The sequence below is a fragment of the Hyperoodon ampullatus genome (genome assembly GCF_949752795.1).
Source record: "Hyperoodon ampullatus genome assembly, chromosome: 6".
Classification (NCBI taxonomy): domain Eukaryota; kingdom Metazoa; phylum Chordata; class Mammalia; order Artiodactyla; family Ziphiidae; genus Hyperoodon; species Hyperoodon ampullatus.
In genome coordinates, this window is record NC_136919.1 from 28,157,819 (window position 1) to 28,177,307 (window position 19,489).

General features: G+C 39.9%; 1 protein-coding gene across 1 annotated transcript in view; it reads right to left on the reverse strand.

Moving 5' to 3' along the window:
* Positions 1 to 19,489, reverse strand: part of GRIN3A (glutamate ionotropic receptor NMDA type subunit 3A) — a gene marked incomplete at both ends in the record, with an annotated part of 137,307 nt that overhangs the window by 12,744 nt on the left and 105,074 nt on the right. Inside the window, one exon of the mRNA XM_079707078.1 lies at positions 13,376 to 13,527. Coding sequence (XP_079563204.1) covers positions 13,376 to 13,527 — 152 coding nt within the window. The remainder of the gene's footprint in view (positions 1 to 13,375; positions 13,528 to 19,489) is intronic.

The window sequence follows — 19,489 nt, forward strand, 5'->3', positions numbered from 1 at the left end:
GCTGGATCTGAAATTTTAGTCAGTGTGAAGTCGAGTTCCCCATTGTTCCACATATTATAAACTTTGTAGTTCAGCATTATTATGGGACTCAATGCCATTGTTTCAGTTTTCTCCAGCCATTATTCTTAGTCATTTCCATGGAAAACACTATTTGTCACTCTTTCCATTTATCACTGTGGGGGGATTTGGATTGCTGGACATTCACTGCAGGAAGCACATTAAAAGGACTGGCTGATTGTTTTGGAAGAAATCAGGATCCTGACACCACTTCCATTTCAGTAAGCCATTTTTTTTTCCTCAAGAGTTTTCAGGAAAAGGACTGTGAGGGGTTACATGCAAATAGAACTGACACTGGAAAATAAAATAGAAACAGAAGTAATGAGAATTGAGGCTCATATAAAGCTTCATCTTCCAAGTTATTCAGCAGAACAAGTTTCTGAGTAATTCACACAGTCACTCTGGGAGCTTTACAGTTGGAAGCCCTCACCTTTCTGTGATTTTGCTGGGCACCATCTTTAACATCTATTTGTATTGAGGTAGCCACTGTGTAGACTGTGGAACCACATCGCCGTGAGTTTAAAAGCATTCACGAGCATCAGAGTTCTCAACTGCAACTCAGAAATACTATAATGGTGTCATATAATGTTATTATAGGTTTAAGTGGGATAACATCTAAAAATTAAAAAAAAAAACAACACAACACAACTAAAAGAGCTCACCAGCGCACATTAGGGGCTCAAGAAATTTTATACCTTGTCTCCTTACTTTTCCCTCTCCTCCTTTATTTGCTTTCTCCAAAGCAGAAATTTGACTCTGGCTCTATGTGTTTTATCTTTCTTGGATGTGACAAACCTTGTTTGAAGTTTAAATCCATTTAACAAATATTTCAACAACATGGATGGACCTAGAGGGTATTATGCTAAGCGAAATAAGTCAGAGCGAGAAAGACAAATACAGTTTTCACTTATATATGGAATCTAAAAAATAAAACGAATGAATATTATAAAACAGAAACCAACTCACAGATACAGAGAACAAACTAGTTGGCTCCCATTGAGGAGAGGGGTGGGGGGAGGGTCAAGGGAAGATAAGGGAATTTAGAGGTACTACGAGGTATAAAATGAGTAAGATTTAAGTATGTAATGTACAGCACAGGGAAAATATGGGCAATATTTTATAACATCTTTTTACGGAGTATGATCCATAAAAATAGTGAATCCCTATATTGTACACCTGAAACTAATATTGTAAGTCAACTCTACTTCAATAATAAAACAATCCATTTAACACATATATATTGAGCACCTACTATGTGCCAGGCCCTGTGCCAGGTAATGGAATTTTCTGTGGTGAACAAGACACAGTCCCTTGAGAAATCTACAGTTTAGTAAGTGGTATGGCTTTAAGGATGTATCACTATTTGCTCAGTCTTTTATGTTTATCATGTATATTCAAAAGGATCAAGAGTAATATGCTTGATTTTCTTTTGTAATTCTGGGATGGTGTTTAATATGAGCTTTGGAACATACGGTTTTTCAATCATAGTTTTGCTATTTAACAACTCTGTGATCTTGGGCAGAGTTACTTACCTGAGCCACTGTTTGCTCATGTGTAAAACAAGGATACAATTACTAACTTAGAGCATCATTTTCAGAATTAAATGAGATAAAATGCATAAAGTATTAGACTCAGTGCCTAGCACATAGTAGGTACAAATATGGTAGATATTACAATTATTGCCTACTGGAGACTTGTCTAGAAAATTCTAATTCTAGTAGATTGTATATATACACATGCAAATATACTCAAGTACTCATTTGTTTTCTACACAAATATCTATTGAGCATCTGCAATATGAGAGGCATATGGTAGTGACCTAAGGCAGATACTTTCCCAGCTGTCTCTGTCCTCATGGAGTTTACCATTTGTAGGGAAGATGCACATGAACCAAATTATCATGCCCATAAATGTACAGGGGCACCTGTGGTGAGTGTCACAGATGAGAAGTAACACAATAGGAATTTAATCTTAATCTAGTCAGAAAGATTAACAGAACTTTAATTGGGGAAGTGATGATTGAGCTGAAATCTCAGGGAGAAGTTAACTGGATGTTTAGGTAAGGATGTGTGTTCCAGGAAGAAGGACTTCCATGTGCAGAGGCACTGGGGCAGGAAGAGTATATCAAGTAAGACAAACTTAAAGGCCAGTGTGGCCAGAACAGGGAGGTCAAGGGAGAGCATGGTATTAGATGAAGTGAAGAGATGATCTGACCATGCCTTAGACACTGAAGAAAGGGCAGCATTTATTCAATCATTCCTTTACAGGGCATCATTTATCCAATTATGTTTTGACATATAAAGCATTGAGGGCATTCAGAGATGGTCCCTACTCAGAAAGCTTACCTACTGCTGAGTGAACTGAGGCATTAGCGATTGTGATTAATTACAGCACAAGATGGAAAAAGAAAGATGTCATCAGAGAGGTAAGGGCAAAGAGCTATAAGAATTCAGAGAACTGAGAAATTGTTGAGAACTTCCTAGAATTCTTGCTGGGGACAAATGGAAGAAGATTTTTTTCCCCAATACAAACAATACAAAGAAGTATTGTTTGATCCTGATGAAGACAAGGGTGACAAATACCATAATCATAGAAGTAGGAAAGGGAGTAGGCATAGATACCAGCAACTAGTTTAATGCGGCTGAAATACTTGAGCAAAATATGAGAAGGTTAGCTGGAAGGAGACAGATCAAGGGGAGTTTTGAATGTTTGGCTGAAGACACTTGGTTTCCATATGACAGGGAAAGCACAGATGAGTGACCAAATCAGAACTTTATTCTAAAAAGATAAATCTGGCATTGTTAAGGGTGAGCTGAACAGGGGGAGTGCCTGACAGTTGGGAGAGCGCCTGAGAGTTGGGAGAGCGGCCAGCGAACAATGACAACCATGCATGTTTGTCTGGAATATGAGAGCCTGAGCTAGGATGAAAGAGGCACTAGAGGTGAAAGGTGAGGTGTATTCATTTGCTAGGGCTGCCATGACAAGTACCAGAAACTGGATGGTGCTTTCAACAGAAATTTATTGTCTCCCAGTGCTGGAAACTAGAAATTTGAAATCAGGATGTTGTCAGGGCCATGTTCCCTCTGAAACCTGTAGAGGAATCCTTCCTTGCTTATTCCTAGTTTCTGATAGTTTGCCAGCAATCTTTGGTATTCCTTGGCTTGAAGCTGCATAAATCCACCCTCTGCCTTCGTGGTCACATGGTGTTCTCCCTGTGTGTCTGTCTTTGCATGCTAGTTATCTTCCTATAGGGATACCAGTCATGTTAGATTAGAGACTCTCTCTACTACAGTGTGACTGTTTAATCTCATCTTTGATGACCCTATTTTCAAACCAGGCCCTATTCTGAGGTACCAAGGGGTTAGCTCCTTAGAACTTAAACCTATCTTTTTGGGGGGTACAATTAGACCCATAACACTAGGCCCAGTGTCTTACTGGACAGAAGGACAGAGGGAGGAAGCAAAGGTGAGACTCCAAATGTGACTGAACTGGCTTCCCTGGCTGACCAGCCCTGTGCTTGGATGTTGCAGGAAGCCACCTCTGCTGTGTGATGAAGGGCTCACATGGTGTGTGTAAGGGCTCCAGGGCTCCCTGCCCCGCACCCCCTGACGATACTGGCTTCTTATCCAACTCCCACAGCCACATGGGAGGAAGTGTCTTCAGAGGAAATGTCGGGGCAATTTCTCACATTCTTAGACTTGGTTAATACCATCTGTGAGATATAAAAAAATGGTTTTCTGATATTTTGTGACACTTCACATTATAGCCACTAGGTGATGATCTTCACACATTTCCTTCCCTTTTTTTTTTTTTTCAAGCTGGAATCTTCAGAGCCTGGAGAGTTAACTGTTTAGCACTGGGAATAATTAGGGAGGAGTTCTGTTTCATGTGATTCCCCCACAGATTTCAGTGTATGGAAATATAGAGTGGAAGGAAGACTGTCTCTCACAATAGTCCTAATCAGTCTGAGCACTGTTCACACCTTTTAGTTGCATAGTAAATAACATTTCGTAAATATTCACGAGTTCATTGAATTCAACCAGGGGAAAAACAAGGACTATTGACAGTATGCGATCATGGGTATAATGGATGCTCAAGCATCTCTGGTGTATAAAAGAGGAGACCCTTATTCCACATTATCTGTTTAATTGCTCATTAGCATGGGTAAAGCGGGACACTTGCTGGAATTAGTTTTCACTGTATCAGAATTAAAACTTCTGTCATTTATAGTAACCAGAGAGCAACAGAGAAGCAGCCCTAGCTTTGTGATGATATGGGGTGACGAGAAAACAAGACTAGAGAATTGTAGGTCTCCAGCTTGTGCACCCAGCAACCGGACTTTGAAATACCATTGACCACATTTAAAGAAAGTAGTTACTGTTGTTTCTTTAAATATCTGTTTTAAGTTCAGGCTAATGGTTTGTATAAGCCACCTTCATGTTTTCCCACTCAACCTAGAAGCTGAGTTGGACAGAAGGAATAACATGATACCGTAAATGCTGGTTTATCCAGCACATTGCAAAACAGAAAATTCCAGAATCATGTATTTCACAAGTCCTCCCCCCAAAAGTCTTCAGTTCTAGAACGTGTAAGTAATATAATATAAAAGAACATTTATGTTGGAATTATAAGGTGCTTCTGCTTTTTTGGAGAAGGGTCCAGGAGTAATTTTTTGCATGTGTTTATTATTTATCAAATATTTTTTCTTCCATATGCATAGCTCTATACTCAGGGAAGGAGGGGGGAACATTTGCTAAGCTAGGTGTTCTCCATAAACCGTCTCATTAAATACATTTTATTACTTACAAGCAGACTCTATTATTATTCCCAGTTTTGGGGTGAGGATGTGAAGTTTTAGAAGTTTCACGGCTTGCACAGACACAATGATGGAGCCAGGAGTCAAACCCTAGGATGTCCACTTCCAGAACTGAAATTCTTTCCATTATTCCAGACTGCCTTCAATACTAGAGAGGATGTCCCCTGCCCTCGTGGAGATAATGGTGGGCTCCAAGGCAGAACACAGGAAAAGTCAAAGACCTATAATTTATTCCTGGGTCTAGCTGTGGCTGCATAACAAGTGGGCCAGGGAAGGTGGCCACCTGTAATTTTAGAATCCCTGAGGAGGGCACCACTAAAAGGATGTGGAGTCCTGTGCATCCAGTGTGGTTTGGTGCGGTGTCTCTGGAGGGTGGGGCCAAATTGCATTGCTTTTAATTTCGTGCCTTGGTGTCTTGCTCACGCTCTGACCAGAGGGCTCTTCACTCTACAGGGGCTTCCCTCCTCCAGAAAGCCTTCTCTGATTCCTTCTTGCTCTTCTGTGAGTGAACCATGGGCTTGCCTGTGTCACTCTTCCACCTTGCATCTTCTTCTACTGCTGCCCCTGTGGGGTGTGGTCTAGGGCAGGGGTCCCCAACCCCTAGGCCACAGACTGGTACCGGTACCGGTCCACGGCCTGTTAGGAACCGGGGTGCACAGCAGGTGGTGAGCGGCAGGCGAGCCAGCGAAGCTTCTTCTGCTGCTCCCCATCGCTTCCCACTGCTTACGTTATCGCCAGAACCATCCCCACCACCCCAGTCTGTGGAAAAACTGTCTTCCACGAAACCAGTCCCTGGTGACAAAAAGGTTGGGGACTGCTGATCCAGGGGGTTTCTTCACAAGTCTGTCTCTACCTGCCTGTGAGCTCTGTATTCATCTTTGCATCAGCTGCACCTGGCTTGGAGCTGGCACACAGGGATTCAAGACATGTTTGCTGAAAGATGAATGAATGAATGAGTGAATGAATGAATAAGTGAATTTGTCCTGGTAGCGGAGTAAGGGAAGGTGAGGCCTTTCTGAGACTGGGCTCCCTTTCTTCATGCACAATTTCACTCCACATCATAAAAGGACATAGGTACAACTTTGTGTTTCTTCAGGTTTCCAGAAAGTGCTACCTGGATAGGTTCCATCTGACCTTATGCTTGGCTTAAATACTAAACTTAATTACTTAGGCTAGTCCAAGGGAAGCACTCAGCTGTCAAGGTGGTTCTTGACTTACACATGTTTTCAATTTAAAGCAATCTGCAATCATTAACTCTCCCTGCCTCGCCATAACTTTCATCAGGTTGAAGAGCAGACAGAGACATTTTAAATTGAAAAAGGAAGGAGTAGGGATGAGAGAGGTGCAGGAGGCTGTTGAGATGTGACCTAGTTGTCAAGAGCAAAAAAGGACTGCATTAAGACTCCCCCCTCCCCCACTCCCATACCATTCCGTTTGGGTCTTTAAAAATAAACTGCAAAGAAAATTGACAGGCATTGAAGCTTCTTGATGGGACTGTGTGATCTCTTCAGATTTCAGTGTATAGTTGACTAACCCATTACTCCTCCCCACAAAAAATTAACAGAGGGAAGAATGGGTCTGCCGTGAGAAAGCTCCATTTTCTCAGTGAACAGATATTAATAGGTTTCACACTAGATGCACGTTTTGGTGGTCTGGGGCAGTGGTCAGGGATGGAGAGCCTACACTGGAGGCCAGTCAGTTCATTGTCTTCCTCTGTGTCCCAGGATCCAGATCTTCAGCTAGTTAGGTTGGGATCCCTCTAAACGCACCTGCTTGAGAACCACAGCATTCTCTTAAGCTGGACATGCTGCTTGACTCAATCTTAAGGGCAGGAAACAGGTATCAGAGAACTTAAGGTTTGCTGAAGGTGACTCAGTTGGTTCATGGCAGAGTCAGGACAAATATGGTAACTACCATTCATTCAGCACCTACCACATGTCAGACACTTTTATGTACATTATCTCTGTTCCTTACCCCAAGGCGAATCATCAAATATTCTTCTCTCCATTTTGCATAGGAGGAAACTCAGAGAGGTTAAGTAATTTGTGTTCATGATGTTTTGATGTACCTTTTACATGTGGATATTTTGACACCATGGTTGTTTTTGCATTTGCACCTCTACCGTGGTCCTAAAGACAGACCATTTACACTTCAGCTTATAAAAATGACTTAATAATGAGCTTCACAAACATCTTCACTCCACCCCTGTTCCATGGCCTCATCCCTTACTGGATGAAGTTCAGGAATGGGGGCTGCCAAGGATGCGTAAGATTAAGAATGAATTAAAGGTCAGGTTGGGGTTGGGTGCCAGGAATGGGGTGAGGGTCAAGTTGAAGGTGAGGTCATGGGTAGAATGGGGCAGAGTTTCTTAATGTGCACTTTCCTTAGTAATAAAAAAACACTGAAAAGATTAGTGATTTATTCTTAGACTATTTCAACATTTCCTTTTCCTTTTCCCTACCCTATGTAATCGAGGTCTCTGGATTCCTGAAATAGAGCTCTCTCCAGTGCAGTGTTCCACTTCTTGCTTAGTACGTATTTGTTTCCCTAAATACACAGTGACAACACAAGGAGACCCATGGATTCAGAGGCAGAAAACCTTGTAAAAACCCAGGAAGATATGGATTCAACTGAGGCTCACAGAGATTCAGTAACTTTCCCGAGGACATAAAACTGCCTCCTCACAGTAATGATGGAGCAAGGGTGACTCCCAAGACCAAGGTCATTCCAGTGGCCTGGTTGTCCTTCTCCCTTCTTCCTGATCAGTGCAAGGCATGATCTCTCTCCCTGCAGGTTGGACCTCTGCAGTTACAGAAGCTGCACATTCATAGATGGTCAGGCTGCCAGCGCTTTCCTTCAGCTGGGCCCATCCCCACCTTCATTTGCCATGAGGGGCTGTTCTGGACCTTCTTTTGCCCTTCCAGATCCACTTTCCACCTCTTCCCATCCTGCTTTGTGCCCTGGGGAGGTCCTATATGGACCACATTGACAGGCTTCCTTGGCTTAAGGCAGTGGTGGAATATTGGAGGGCCAGAGGAGACTAAGGCCAGGTATTTACTTCCTGGCTCTCAGCCAGGTCACTGTGGCATGGCTATGTCCCTAACCAAAGGCTGCAGCTCCTATTAGAATGCCCTCACCTGTGCCTCTCTGGGTTCTAGGAGTGGCTCTCTCCATTTTTCCCTTTGAGCTAAGGTGTGGTAATGGCTCCTTCACTTTACCTGCCCTGAGAGATTGCACTATTTCTGTTGGTTTACTTAAACCATATCTCTGCCAAGAGTTTCTTGAAAACTCTCCTTAGACTGTTTGAGTATGCTATCCATTCCCTGCCCAAACTGTTTCCTCTTCCTTCTTGCCTATTCCAAGTTGGTTAAAAGGCACATTATTCAACCCAGTATTTAAAGGAGACTTTCAAAAAGAGGTATCATCATATATCTTAATAATTCCTTGAAGAATTTTGGGAGTTTCCTAAGCTGTGATCTGCTGCCTTCCTTTTCCTGGTTTGTAAATAACAGATTTCACAAAACTGTTGCCCTGGAACTCTTAAATTCAGTCAGTGACTCAAAAAAAAAAACACAACATTTTTTTGCTGAGTCAGAGGGAAATGAAGGTAATTTAAAGCCTGCTATACGTGTTCCCCTGTGGAATCGATCCACGAGTCCACTGTGGGCAGAGGCACAGCTATGCTAGGAGGATCGTGAAGAAACATCTGAGGTCAGTTTAAAATTCCTCTCTGAAAATTGCTGGAGTCTGGCCTGCAGAATTGGACCTGCAATTTCCTAGGTGACTCTGGGAGCAGATAAAGCCCTAAAATTAAAAAAAATGAGTTTATCCTCCAGAGAGATTGCAGCTAGACAGCTCTGGTGTTGCCAAGAGATGGGAGGTGAATAGATCAAGGTTCTGACAGGGGACCAAGTATTAATGTCCAACTGTGAGAAACAGGTGGAAAAAAAGCATCTTTCATGTCATGTTACTAGGTGACCATATATTATTCATTAGGCAAATGAGGATATTTTTTTCAGAGTGAAATTGTTTAATTACTTTGTGACAACATACATGGACTAGGACTGTACCTGGAAAATGGGAAGTCAGAGGAATGTCTTTCTCAAGAGCACCTGTTGGGAGAGGTACCCTCCAGAACATACCTGCTTCTGCTGTGCTGTGCTCTGCACCCCTCCCCCTGGGGAGAACGAAGGAGGAGGGATGTGTTCATTAAACTACCATTTTATTAACTCTTCACAAGAAGTTACTGAAGAGATGAAGAAGCTGAGACTGAGGTAGGTTAGTGATTTTTCCCAAGTCAAGTGGATGGTAGAGGCAGGCTTCAAATATGGCTTCTCTGATTTCAAATCCAGTCCTACTTTCTTCACACTAATAGCCCAACAATGTATGACATTTGAGGCAAAAGGGATGGCAAACAAAGTACTGACAAGCATGCTTCCTTCTTCTGACCTTTTCTGGGAGAAAGCTAAACCCCCCACCCAAACAGCAGGTAGAGACTCAGGGACTGAGTGATAGAAAATCCAGCAGGCACAGGGCCTTCACAGAGGAGACTAAGCTCAGCCAATGAGCTGAAGATGGGTTTCATTTAATTACATTGTACCTTTAGGTTCTGTGAGGGTGACATCCTGAAATTCTGTCTTAGGTTGTTCAAGACAAACGTGCCAGTCAGTGCGCAAGGATATGCACTCCGTTTAAATGCACACAGGTGAGCAACATTGCAAAGCAGATTGTTACTGCACAGACCAGAATATGCAGTAGTGCAGGCCACCATCACTGAGAAGTGCTCCATACATGTTCTTAACATTCCCTGAAGCTGGGGGTGGCACCCCCATCTCTATACACACATGGATGTTATCATAATCTTTATTTCTGTCTCTGAAGTTCCAGTTAAGGGTACACCTCTCTTCCATTCTCCTCATTCCTACCTCTCGCCCCCTTCCAAATTCAGCTGACCTGGAAAATGGGCCCAGGGTTGTCTTAACAACCATAACTTGATCCTGATATCAGCCTCTTATCCAGTTGCTTCCAGCTCACTACCTCCAGAATTTCCCTAATGCCTCTCTCCTGAATTTGTCCCGTTAAAAACCATGGTTGAAAAAATATGTGGTGTGTTTTGCACATATCATCTGAACAGTTTATGGCTTTTGCTGATTATTTGTTTTTCAAAATCTGCCTTTTTTGTCCACACTTAATTTGGTTTTGTTTGAAATTACTGATAAATCCATACAGCCCTGGAACAGTTGAAACCTCATCATCCTTAAGGATATAAGTTACTTTGTGGTTATCATATTTGGGTATAGGCTCAGTATTTTATAAGCATTAATTATCTGCCTTAATTTTCACCACAATCCTATAAAGTAGACATTATCACCCCAATTTGCAGAAACTGAGGCTCAGAATGGACAAGTAACATGTCTTGTATCACACAGGTGGTGACGTTCAAACCTAGAACTGTTTCCAAAGCCCATGCTTTCAACCATTATGCTATACTGTAAATATATTAAATATTCTTATCTCAGGATGACATAAAGGAAAGACCGTAATCGCTGTATCAAAGGTGGGAGGGCTCTTGCATATGATTAAATCCAAATACCTCATTGTAATGATGACTAGAAGTGGGTAGGATGGGAGGGAGTGTAGAAGAGGTGGTTGGTTGCCTATTTAGCATTCATTCTCCTGTCTCCTCCTTCCTAAGGGAGCCCTGCTTTCGTTTCATTTCATTTAGAGAACCCCATTCTCTATGGGGCCATGTATTTCAAGGGAAGCTGCCCCTGGAGCAGCTAATAAGTCCTGGAGGATGAGTCATGACTGGCTAATCTATCATGGTGATCTCATTCCCCTCACCACTGGTTGGCTTTAGACATGGACAGATGATGTAATTTTGGCCAATGAATATGAGGAAATCTACTGGAGAATTTCTGGGAAGGTTTCCTTACTTCTAAATAAAGCTGCAGAAAGATACCTGAAGATATCTGTGAACCCCAGGAAGTTCTCCTGATGGAAGGAGAGGAAGTATTAATATTTCTATTATTTACTATGCCAGGTTTTTTACTTGGTCTCTCCATAAATGATCTCTTATTCTCAGAACAAAATGACAAGGCAGGTTTTATCATATCCATTCATGGATGAAGAAATTCAGACTTAAGAGCAGTTAAGTCACTCAGTTGTTAATTGGATGCAAGTCCAGAAATGTATGGCTTCAAATTTATCATGCTTTGTGTTAGATATTTTCATACTAGAATCAGTAGATTTATGTTAGTGCTTGTTAGTCTCCAAAAGTATGTTCCCCTGTATGTGCCCAGGTGGAGTTAGGTTCTGAGCCTGAAGAGCCCTGCACCCTCAGAGGCTTGCCCTGGGAGTCAGTCCATCCAGCTGATGTCTTGGTCTGATGGTCCTCTGAAATGGCACAGCCTCGAGGTATGCTTGTGATCAGGGAGGTGCCAGTCATTCTATATTGCTGGCTTTGGGGGCATGACGGGGAGGCTCCCTTTGTCTTGTCTAATGTCTTGCTGTCAACTTTGAATTACTTGGAGATTTTGGCTTGAGTTAACCATGGTCACAACAAATGGTAGGACACACGAAATGATTGTTGCTTTCTTTGCACAGCTTAAGCAATTGGTTTGTTTATTTTCTTGGCTGAATTAATTCAGCTGACCAGTGTAAGCCCAATTTTATTTCTTTTAGGAAAAGCCATGCAAATATCTCCAAAAAATATAAAAATGCTTGCCTTACAGGGTTGTAGTGAGAACCAATGAGTTAATGTCCCTAATACAGTTTTTGTCATGTGATAAGAAACAGAGCATGCTAGTTCCCTAATTCCTTATTTTCCTCTTTGCTTCCTTTAAATCTTTGCTCAGTGACGATCTTCTAAATAAGACATAATATGAGATTATAAAGGGAGATATGATTCAGATTGCATCAGGGACTATGGGCAGGCTCTGAAGAAGGGAGATTTCAGCTGGGAGTTTATAATGAGAAGGCATTAGCTAGGTAAATGTTGGGGGGTGGGGAGAGGAAGAGTATCTGGGAAGGAGGATGCAACAGCATGCGCCAAGACCTCAAGGCAGGAAAGCCACTCGTGTATCTCCATCTGGAATGACCATTGTGGTGGGGTGTAATGAGCCAGGAGGAAAGTTGCATGAGATGAGGCTGAAGAAATAGGCAGGGTCAAGTCCCGCAGGGCATTGCAGGCCATGTTCAGCATTTCAGATTGTTCCCTAATTAACATGGGAAGCCATCACAGGCTTCTAAGTAGGAGAGTGATCTACCATGTGGAAAACAAATTGGAGAACGGCAGGCATGAAAACAGAGAGACCAGTTAGGAGACTTTTGCAGTGGTCCAGGTGAGGGATGATGGCTTGGACTAGAGTGTTGACAGTGGAGATGACAATAAATGGGCATATTTGAGACATATTTTATAGAGGAAAAGATATGGCTTGTTGATGGATGCAGAAGGTGAGATGTGGGAGGCATTAAGGATCCCTGCCAGTTTCTGGAATGAGATACTCGATGGACAGAGGTGCCATTATCCAAGATGTGACGCACAGGGAGAAAAGCAGATTTAGGAGAGAAGAGCAGGGTTCAGTTCTGACAAGTTAAATGTCAGATGCCTGTAAGATATTCAAGTGGAAATGTCAAATAGGAAGGTAGATATATGGTTCTGGAGCCCAGAAGAAGAGTTGGTGTTGAAATACAAATGTGAAAGTTGTTGGCGAAGAGAGGCTATTTGGAGTCATTATTGTTGGCTTTAGATTTTTTTTTCAAATGTCAGGCAGACCGCATACGCTTTATTTGGCTTCTCTTTTAAATACTGGAGCCTATGGCTCTTGTTACACCTTTTAGTCTCCTATCTTAATCATCCAATTTCTGGCTCACTTTGCAGGTTTCCTTCTAATTACATCATAAAGGCAGAGCATTGCAATAAAAAGATGTAGATTCTGACTATTTGTGTGCCTTGGGCAAATCACTTAGGATCTCTGGATATTAGTTTTCCATCACTAAAAGAAGGGAATTGGTTGTTTTCAGTTTAAAAAATCTAGGATTATCTAAGAATTACCAGTTATAAGTTCATATCTATTTCTCTAAGCAGGATTCATCACTGGACCACTGGGAAGTTAGCTCTTGAGAATATTTTGAAGTCCACATTGTGACCAGCAATTAACAGTTAAACCAAACACTGTTAATGTCAATCTCAGATACTATTGCTGTAATGCAGAACAGCATTTCTTCTGCACTTGTGGATATAACATATAGGCAAAAAATAGAAATTCAGACATTTACTCATCAAAATAGCATCACAGTTAAATCCAAGACAAACTTGTCTTACGGAAAATTCCTATTGAATAGGCATCCTTCAAGTGAAATTAGGAGTAATCTAAATACCGTGGTGAGTCTTAGGAGATGTAATAGCCTGGATTATTGGCCACATATGACACCATTTCCTCATATTTTTCAAGGTAAAGCTGTACAAAGCATCAACATTATCAGCAGTTTTTCCCTTACCTCAGTGACAGCGAAACTTCTCTTGCCACAGGGAACCACCTTGTACCACTTGTCATGTAGCACATCCATAAACCCATGTGACTTGTATTGACTGATTAGCTCGGACATATTGGAGGTCAAAGGAGAGTTGGGAGGGAGACCAATGCCGTATCCTAGGAGAAAATATAATCTCAGGTGAGTGTTTGACCTGAGAGGTTCCTGAGATGTTGCCACCACGCTTGCATGATATTGCTGTCAGGCCTGGTGACAAGGGCATAGTGAGCTTTCACCATCTTTCCTTCAAAGGACTCAAAATGTCCAAGGTATATGGGGAAGGGGAAGAGTAAGCTGGGACAAAGTGAGAGAGTGGCATGGACATATATACACTACCAAACGTAAAATAGATAGCTAGTGGGAAGCAGCCACATAGCACAGGGAGATCAGCTCGGTGCTTTGTGACCACCTAGAGGGGTGGGATAGGGAGGGTGGGAGGGAGACGCAAGAGGGAGGGCATATGGGGATATATGTATACGTATAGCTGATTCACTTTGTTATACAGCAGAAACTAACACACCATTGTAAAGCAATTATACTCCAATAAAGATGTTAAAAAAATGTCCAAGCTATGATTACCTTGGGTCTGCTACCCCTCTGAGTAAAAGAGATGAGTCTGGAAAGGAGAGGAATGAGCTGTGTACTGTGTACTGGGGCACATTGTATTCCAAGGCTTTCTGCCCTTCCCTTCAAGATATTCTTTAGAAGCCATCTTCGAGGTCTTTACCAGGGCTAGGATTCCCTATCTACTTCTCCCAGAACACCTCCCCTGGACCTTAAATACACAAAATTAGATGAATTACAATCCCTGGTTTATGAAATACTCTTATCATTGGTCATGCATGACCCTCTTTTACTTTTATTTTTTAATAATAGAATGAGACCATGTGAATGTACAATATAGCATAAGTACTAAAACATCAACAAAAACTTGTCAAAAAAAAGGGAGTCTGATAAAACCAAGTGTTGGTACAAATGTAGATCAATAAGATCACTTATTTGTTGCTTGTGGGAATGCAAATTGATGTACCCACTTTGGAAAACCATTTGCTATTACTTTGTATAGTTGAAGATTTATAAGCTCTAAAACAAGCAACTTTAAGTACATTCCTAAAGAACTCCTCCATAACCACACCAGGAGCTATGTACAAGAATGTTCTTAGAGGCGTTGTTCATAATAGCAAAAATTGGAAACAACCCAAATGTTGACAAGAGAATGGGTAAATAAATCGTGGAATGTTTACACAATGGAATATTGTATAGTGTGAAACATATGAACTAGAATGACATGGAATAATATGGATGACTCTTAGCAACACTGAATGAAAAAGATCAATCCCAGAAGATTATAGCCTGAATCCATTGTGTAAATGTAAAAACATTCAAAACAAAACACTGTATTTTTAAGAATTCATATGTATGTGATAAAAGTATATTCAGAAAAAAATCAAGGAATTGATAAACCAAATATCTGTGGCAGTGGTTATTCAAGGCAAGAGAGGAAGGGAGAAGGATGAAGGAGGAGCGTAAAGAAGATGTAATTGTCAGAGTTTTATTAATTAGCTTGGACTCCGTATCCTCACTTAGTATGGGGCTTAACTTGCTTTCCAAACTGTTAATCTCTTTGAAGAGCCATGTGAAAGAGCTAATTACCTACATTTTGTCTGTAGCTATTGGATAGCATAGTCGAAAAAAGATGTATTGCCCTCAAGATGACTGAGGAAGACAAACTGAAACTATAGCTAGCTCCTTTTTTCACATATAAAGACCAAAAGGCTGTCAAGAATCCAAAGATACTTCATGGAAACAAATACTTGCTATAATGATTCCATCTTACGATTTATTTCCAAGGACATTAGTTTTTGTTCTTTTTTTAAATTACAGATACACAAATCCTTTTTCAAAAAATACAGGGCTTGAGATTTGTGTATAACTAATAAAAGAGAGGAAATAAGTAATACAGAAAAAAATGTATGTGTTTTAAAGAGCTATATATTTTCCCCCCCCTGGTAATTTTGATTGTTCCTTAACAATGGCGAGTCAAGGAAATGATGACAATGTCAAGAGCATTATTAGAATTTTCCATTCAGAGAGCTATTTTGAGTGCCTATTTTGTGCCTAGTAGTTTTGGCTTGAAAGGCAAGACTGACAATAAAAGACTTTACACAGGCAGTCTGTTCTTCTGCTGATTCTACCATGAAATAACATTTATTTAAAGTAATGGGTAACTATAAGGAAGTAACCAATTTTCTTTAGAAACTTTTATTATAATGAATGCTATTGACAAATTCAGTTGCACAGATTTTCATTCAGTACCTATTTACATGTCAGGCACAATACTAGTCATGTGTATGATAATTTTCACTGACTAATTCACACATTTATTCATTCACTCATTCATCCATTCAACAAATATTTATGAGTGAATAGGCACTGTGTTAAGTGGTTGGGATTTAGCAGTGAGCAAGGTAAATATGGTCCGTGCTGTCATGGAGTGTACAATCTCTTAGGGAGACAGATATTAAACAATGCACTGCATAATGATTATTTCATTACAACTGAGACATCCCAGCTTGTACCAGCTTGAGGGAGAAGAACTGGGACTTATACAAACAAATAGTAGAAGATCTTGGAACTATCTGGTGGGTATGGGATTATGGTCAGGATCATTAGGCCAGGTTTGCTGAATATTTTATATTTTTTCCCCTGGAGGCAATAATTTTCAACAACAACAATTTCTAATACTTATAGAGTGCTTACTATACACCAAGTACTACTCTGTAATAAACTTTTTACATGTCTTACCCCACTTTGTAGATCATGCACTAGTCTAAGATTGCATACTGGAGTGTGGCATACAGGTCAGTTAAATCACTCTGGGATTCTAATAATGAGAACTAGAACATACTGAGCCCTACTGTGTGCCAGATACCATTCCACATGTGTCTAACCCCTATGTGAACCCATGCAGAATAGAAACTTAAAGATTGAATAAATATACAGCCCAAGTTCACACAGCTCATAGATGGCAAAGCTAGCATTTGAAATTAGGTTTGTTTGAGTCTAAAACCAATGCTCCCTCCACTGTATCCATTATAGCATGTGACCAAGGCAAAGGAATACTTGACCTATTCCTCCCCTTCAAACAGGCCCTATCACTACAATCATATTGATACAATCTCCCTAAACCAGGCAATGCAGTAAAAAACTACAATCATCTAAACTGGTGGTTTGAATTCAGCAGACACAAATATATATTATTCACGGGCAAATTTTGTCATAAACTTTTCAATAAGTTGTGTAAATATAGTGTAAGTACAGCCCCAATTGGTATATGATTGTACATAAATGAGGAAATTAACTAGCAAGGACCCTCCCTGACTATATTGTTTCTCCTAAAAATCCCCTTAAAGCCAGTAATTCCAGCACAGGTTACTGTAATCATGGCAGAATTGTTTTCATTTTTCATTTGATAAGCATTTATTGCATTCATCTATTCATTAATTCCACAAATAGGGGTTGAATGCTATTCTGTCCCAGACACTCTGCCAAGTGCTATGGAATTTACCAAGTTAAATTAGACACCAAGTCTATCCATATGAAGCTCATGGTGGCACGGGGGAGATGAGGCATATGTAAATAACTACACAGCATGGTAGGATGTTATAGGACTTTTCTTGAGAAAGAGAGGTGAGTCATAAATTCAATAAACATAAAATATAATGACAAAGATGCAACGAAGAGGATGAAGAAAACTGTTGTTAGGAGGAGAGAGATTGCTACCAGATGAAAGGATGAGAGAAGGCATCTTGGAGTGATTCTTGATAGTGGTATTTTGGATAGATGAGACCAAAATGCATGATAAGAAAGTTTAGAAATTAATATTTACGATAAATTTACATATTCTAAGAATAGAATTTTGGCACTACAACAAATGTATAAAAATTGCCTTAGGGAAAAAGCTATGTTGAAGTTGCAGAGACATTTATAAAAAATTGATACATAGGAGATAATAAATATTAAATTACTCCATTCCATCATGTCAAGGTTAATTTGTAATTGACCACTAAAAATAGATTCCTGTTCTTTAAAATTTTCTATGTTAATGCATATATTAAATATTGATATTTTAATAATTATTGGCATAAATTATTATTATCTAGTTAAAACAAACTATGCATATGGAACAAGGGGAGAAACAGAAAAACAAAGTTATGTGGCAGTTAGAAGAGGTATGTGTTAAAAGACATAAAAATCAGTTTTATTCAGAGACAAAATAGTAAAACCATTTTTGTCCTCTTTATCAGCTGCTTTTCAAATTTGATTGTTTTTATTGGTCAAAGAATTCTTATTTTTAAATTGCTGACTCAACTTAGCAGCCTGAGTTGCTTTCATTATCATTAGAAACGTGGCTTTGCAATAAAGATGAGGTTAACTATTTTGTGGTTGATAGATGAAGCAAAATGGAATCCTTCAACCCTAGAGATGAAGGCTTCAGGCACCCTTGAAATTGGATACAGCTTAATAGCCCAAGAGAACAATTTTCAGAATAGAATTCTGATCTTTTCCCCATGGATAAATCAGCTTTACTCAGCTAAGAGTGGTGGAAATATATTTTGGCTAGCAAATGTATAGTTAGAAATTCATAGACTTCAAAAATCTTCCTGAAATGTGGTTGGAAAATAGATATTTTGAAAATAAGATCTTAGATAGGGTTAAAAAGACTTCAGGAAGTAAAATTAATTTCGTTTTACGGTCTGGCCTTGGAATAACATATTTAGCTACTGCAGGGCAATGGTTGAGAACATATTGGAATAGTCCTAACCTTAAAGGAGACTTTAAAAATGGGTTTCCCTTACCCCCAGCACATCATAGTGGAGAGAGAAGTATGTGTGAGAAGCTGAGATATATTAACGCTATCTATCCTAGGATAATTTATAATGAATTGGTCTCAATCTATTGATTCAATATAATGAATAATAATAATAATTTATTGGGCACTTACTGTGTGTTTGTACGTGCTTAACATATATTATTTTACTTACTCTTCACGACAACTCTGTCATAGATGTACTATTCACAAACCCATTATGCAGATGAGGAAGCTAAAGAACAGATTAAGTGACTTGCCCAATGTAGCACAGTTAGTAACAGAAACTCTATTCTAACCCAAGTACTCAGACTCCAGAGCTAGTGCTCCAAGCACTGTATTAAATAATTAGTGGAAAGCAAGTAACAGAACAAACTCAAAAACGGGCAGTCTTCAGCAGAAAGGTCACAAATCAGTACTGTGCAGTTCCATTACTCTTCTCATTTGACCTTTACTGTCAGCTAACTCCAGTGCATAAATTTGGGACATGTATTCATTTATCTCAACACTTTCTTTTTTTCCAGAGCATACAATATGTCTTTTTGTCCCTGGTGTATGATTTTTAATATGACCAGAGACTTTCCACATGCTCTTGAATTCTTAATAGTTTTGGTTTGCTGCACTGAAGACTTACGAAAAGGTTTCAAACTCAATGTGGACTATTATCTTTCATTTGTCCCACTTGACCTTTAAGCCTTAAATAAATGCAGGATGGTGAAGTTGGGAGGGGTTTTCAGTAGTCACACCGAGTTGGTATAATGTCGTTACTACAGAGAGAGAATGTACATTCAGCATGAAGGAATCAATTGACTCTGTTTTCTTTCCTAAGTTCCCAAAGTCATTTAAGCACTTTGGAAAGTGTATGCAGACCTTCAGGGTGCTTTTGATTACCTACAATAATAAGTGAATTAGGTACTTATTTCAAATACAACCTAATGAGTTATATAATACGTAATACATCATTTATGACATAACTGTTATATGCTTTGCATTATACTAGGTCCTATGACAGGATACAGATAGACATATGAAACATTCCTGTAAGCTAAATGGGTAAAAATTATTCATAAATTGCTTTTATGATATATTTATGCCTATGAAGTCTAATTAATTAATAATAAAGTCCAGATTTTCATAAGTTCACAAATCCTAAATGTTGCTAAAGGAAAGCATATAATAGTTTAAAATTTTTTCATGAAGAGAGAAATATT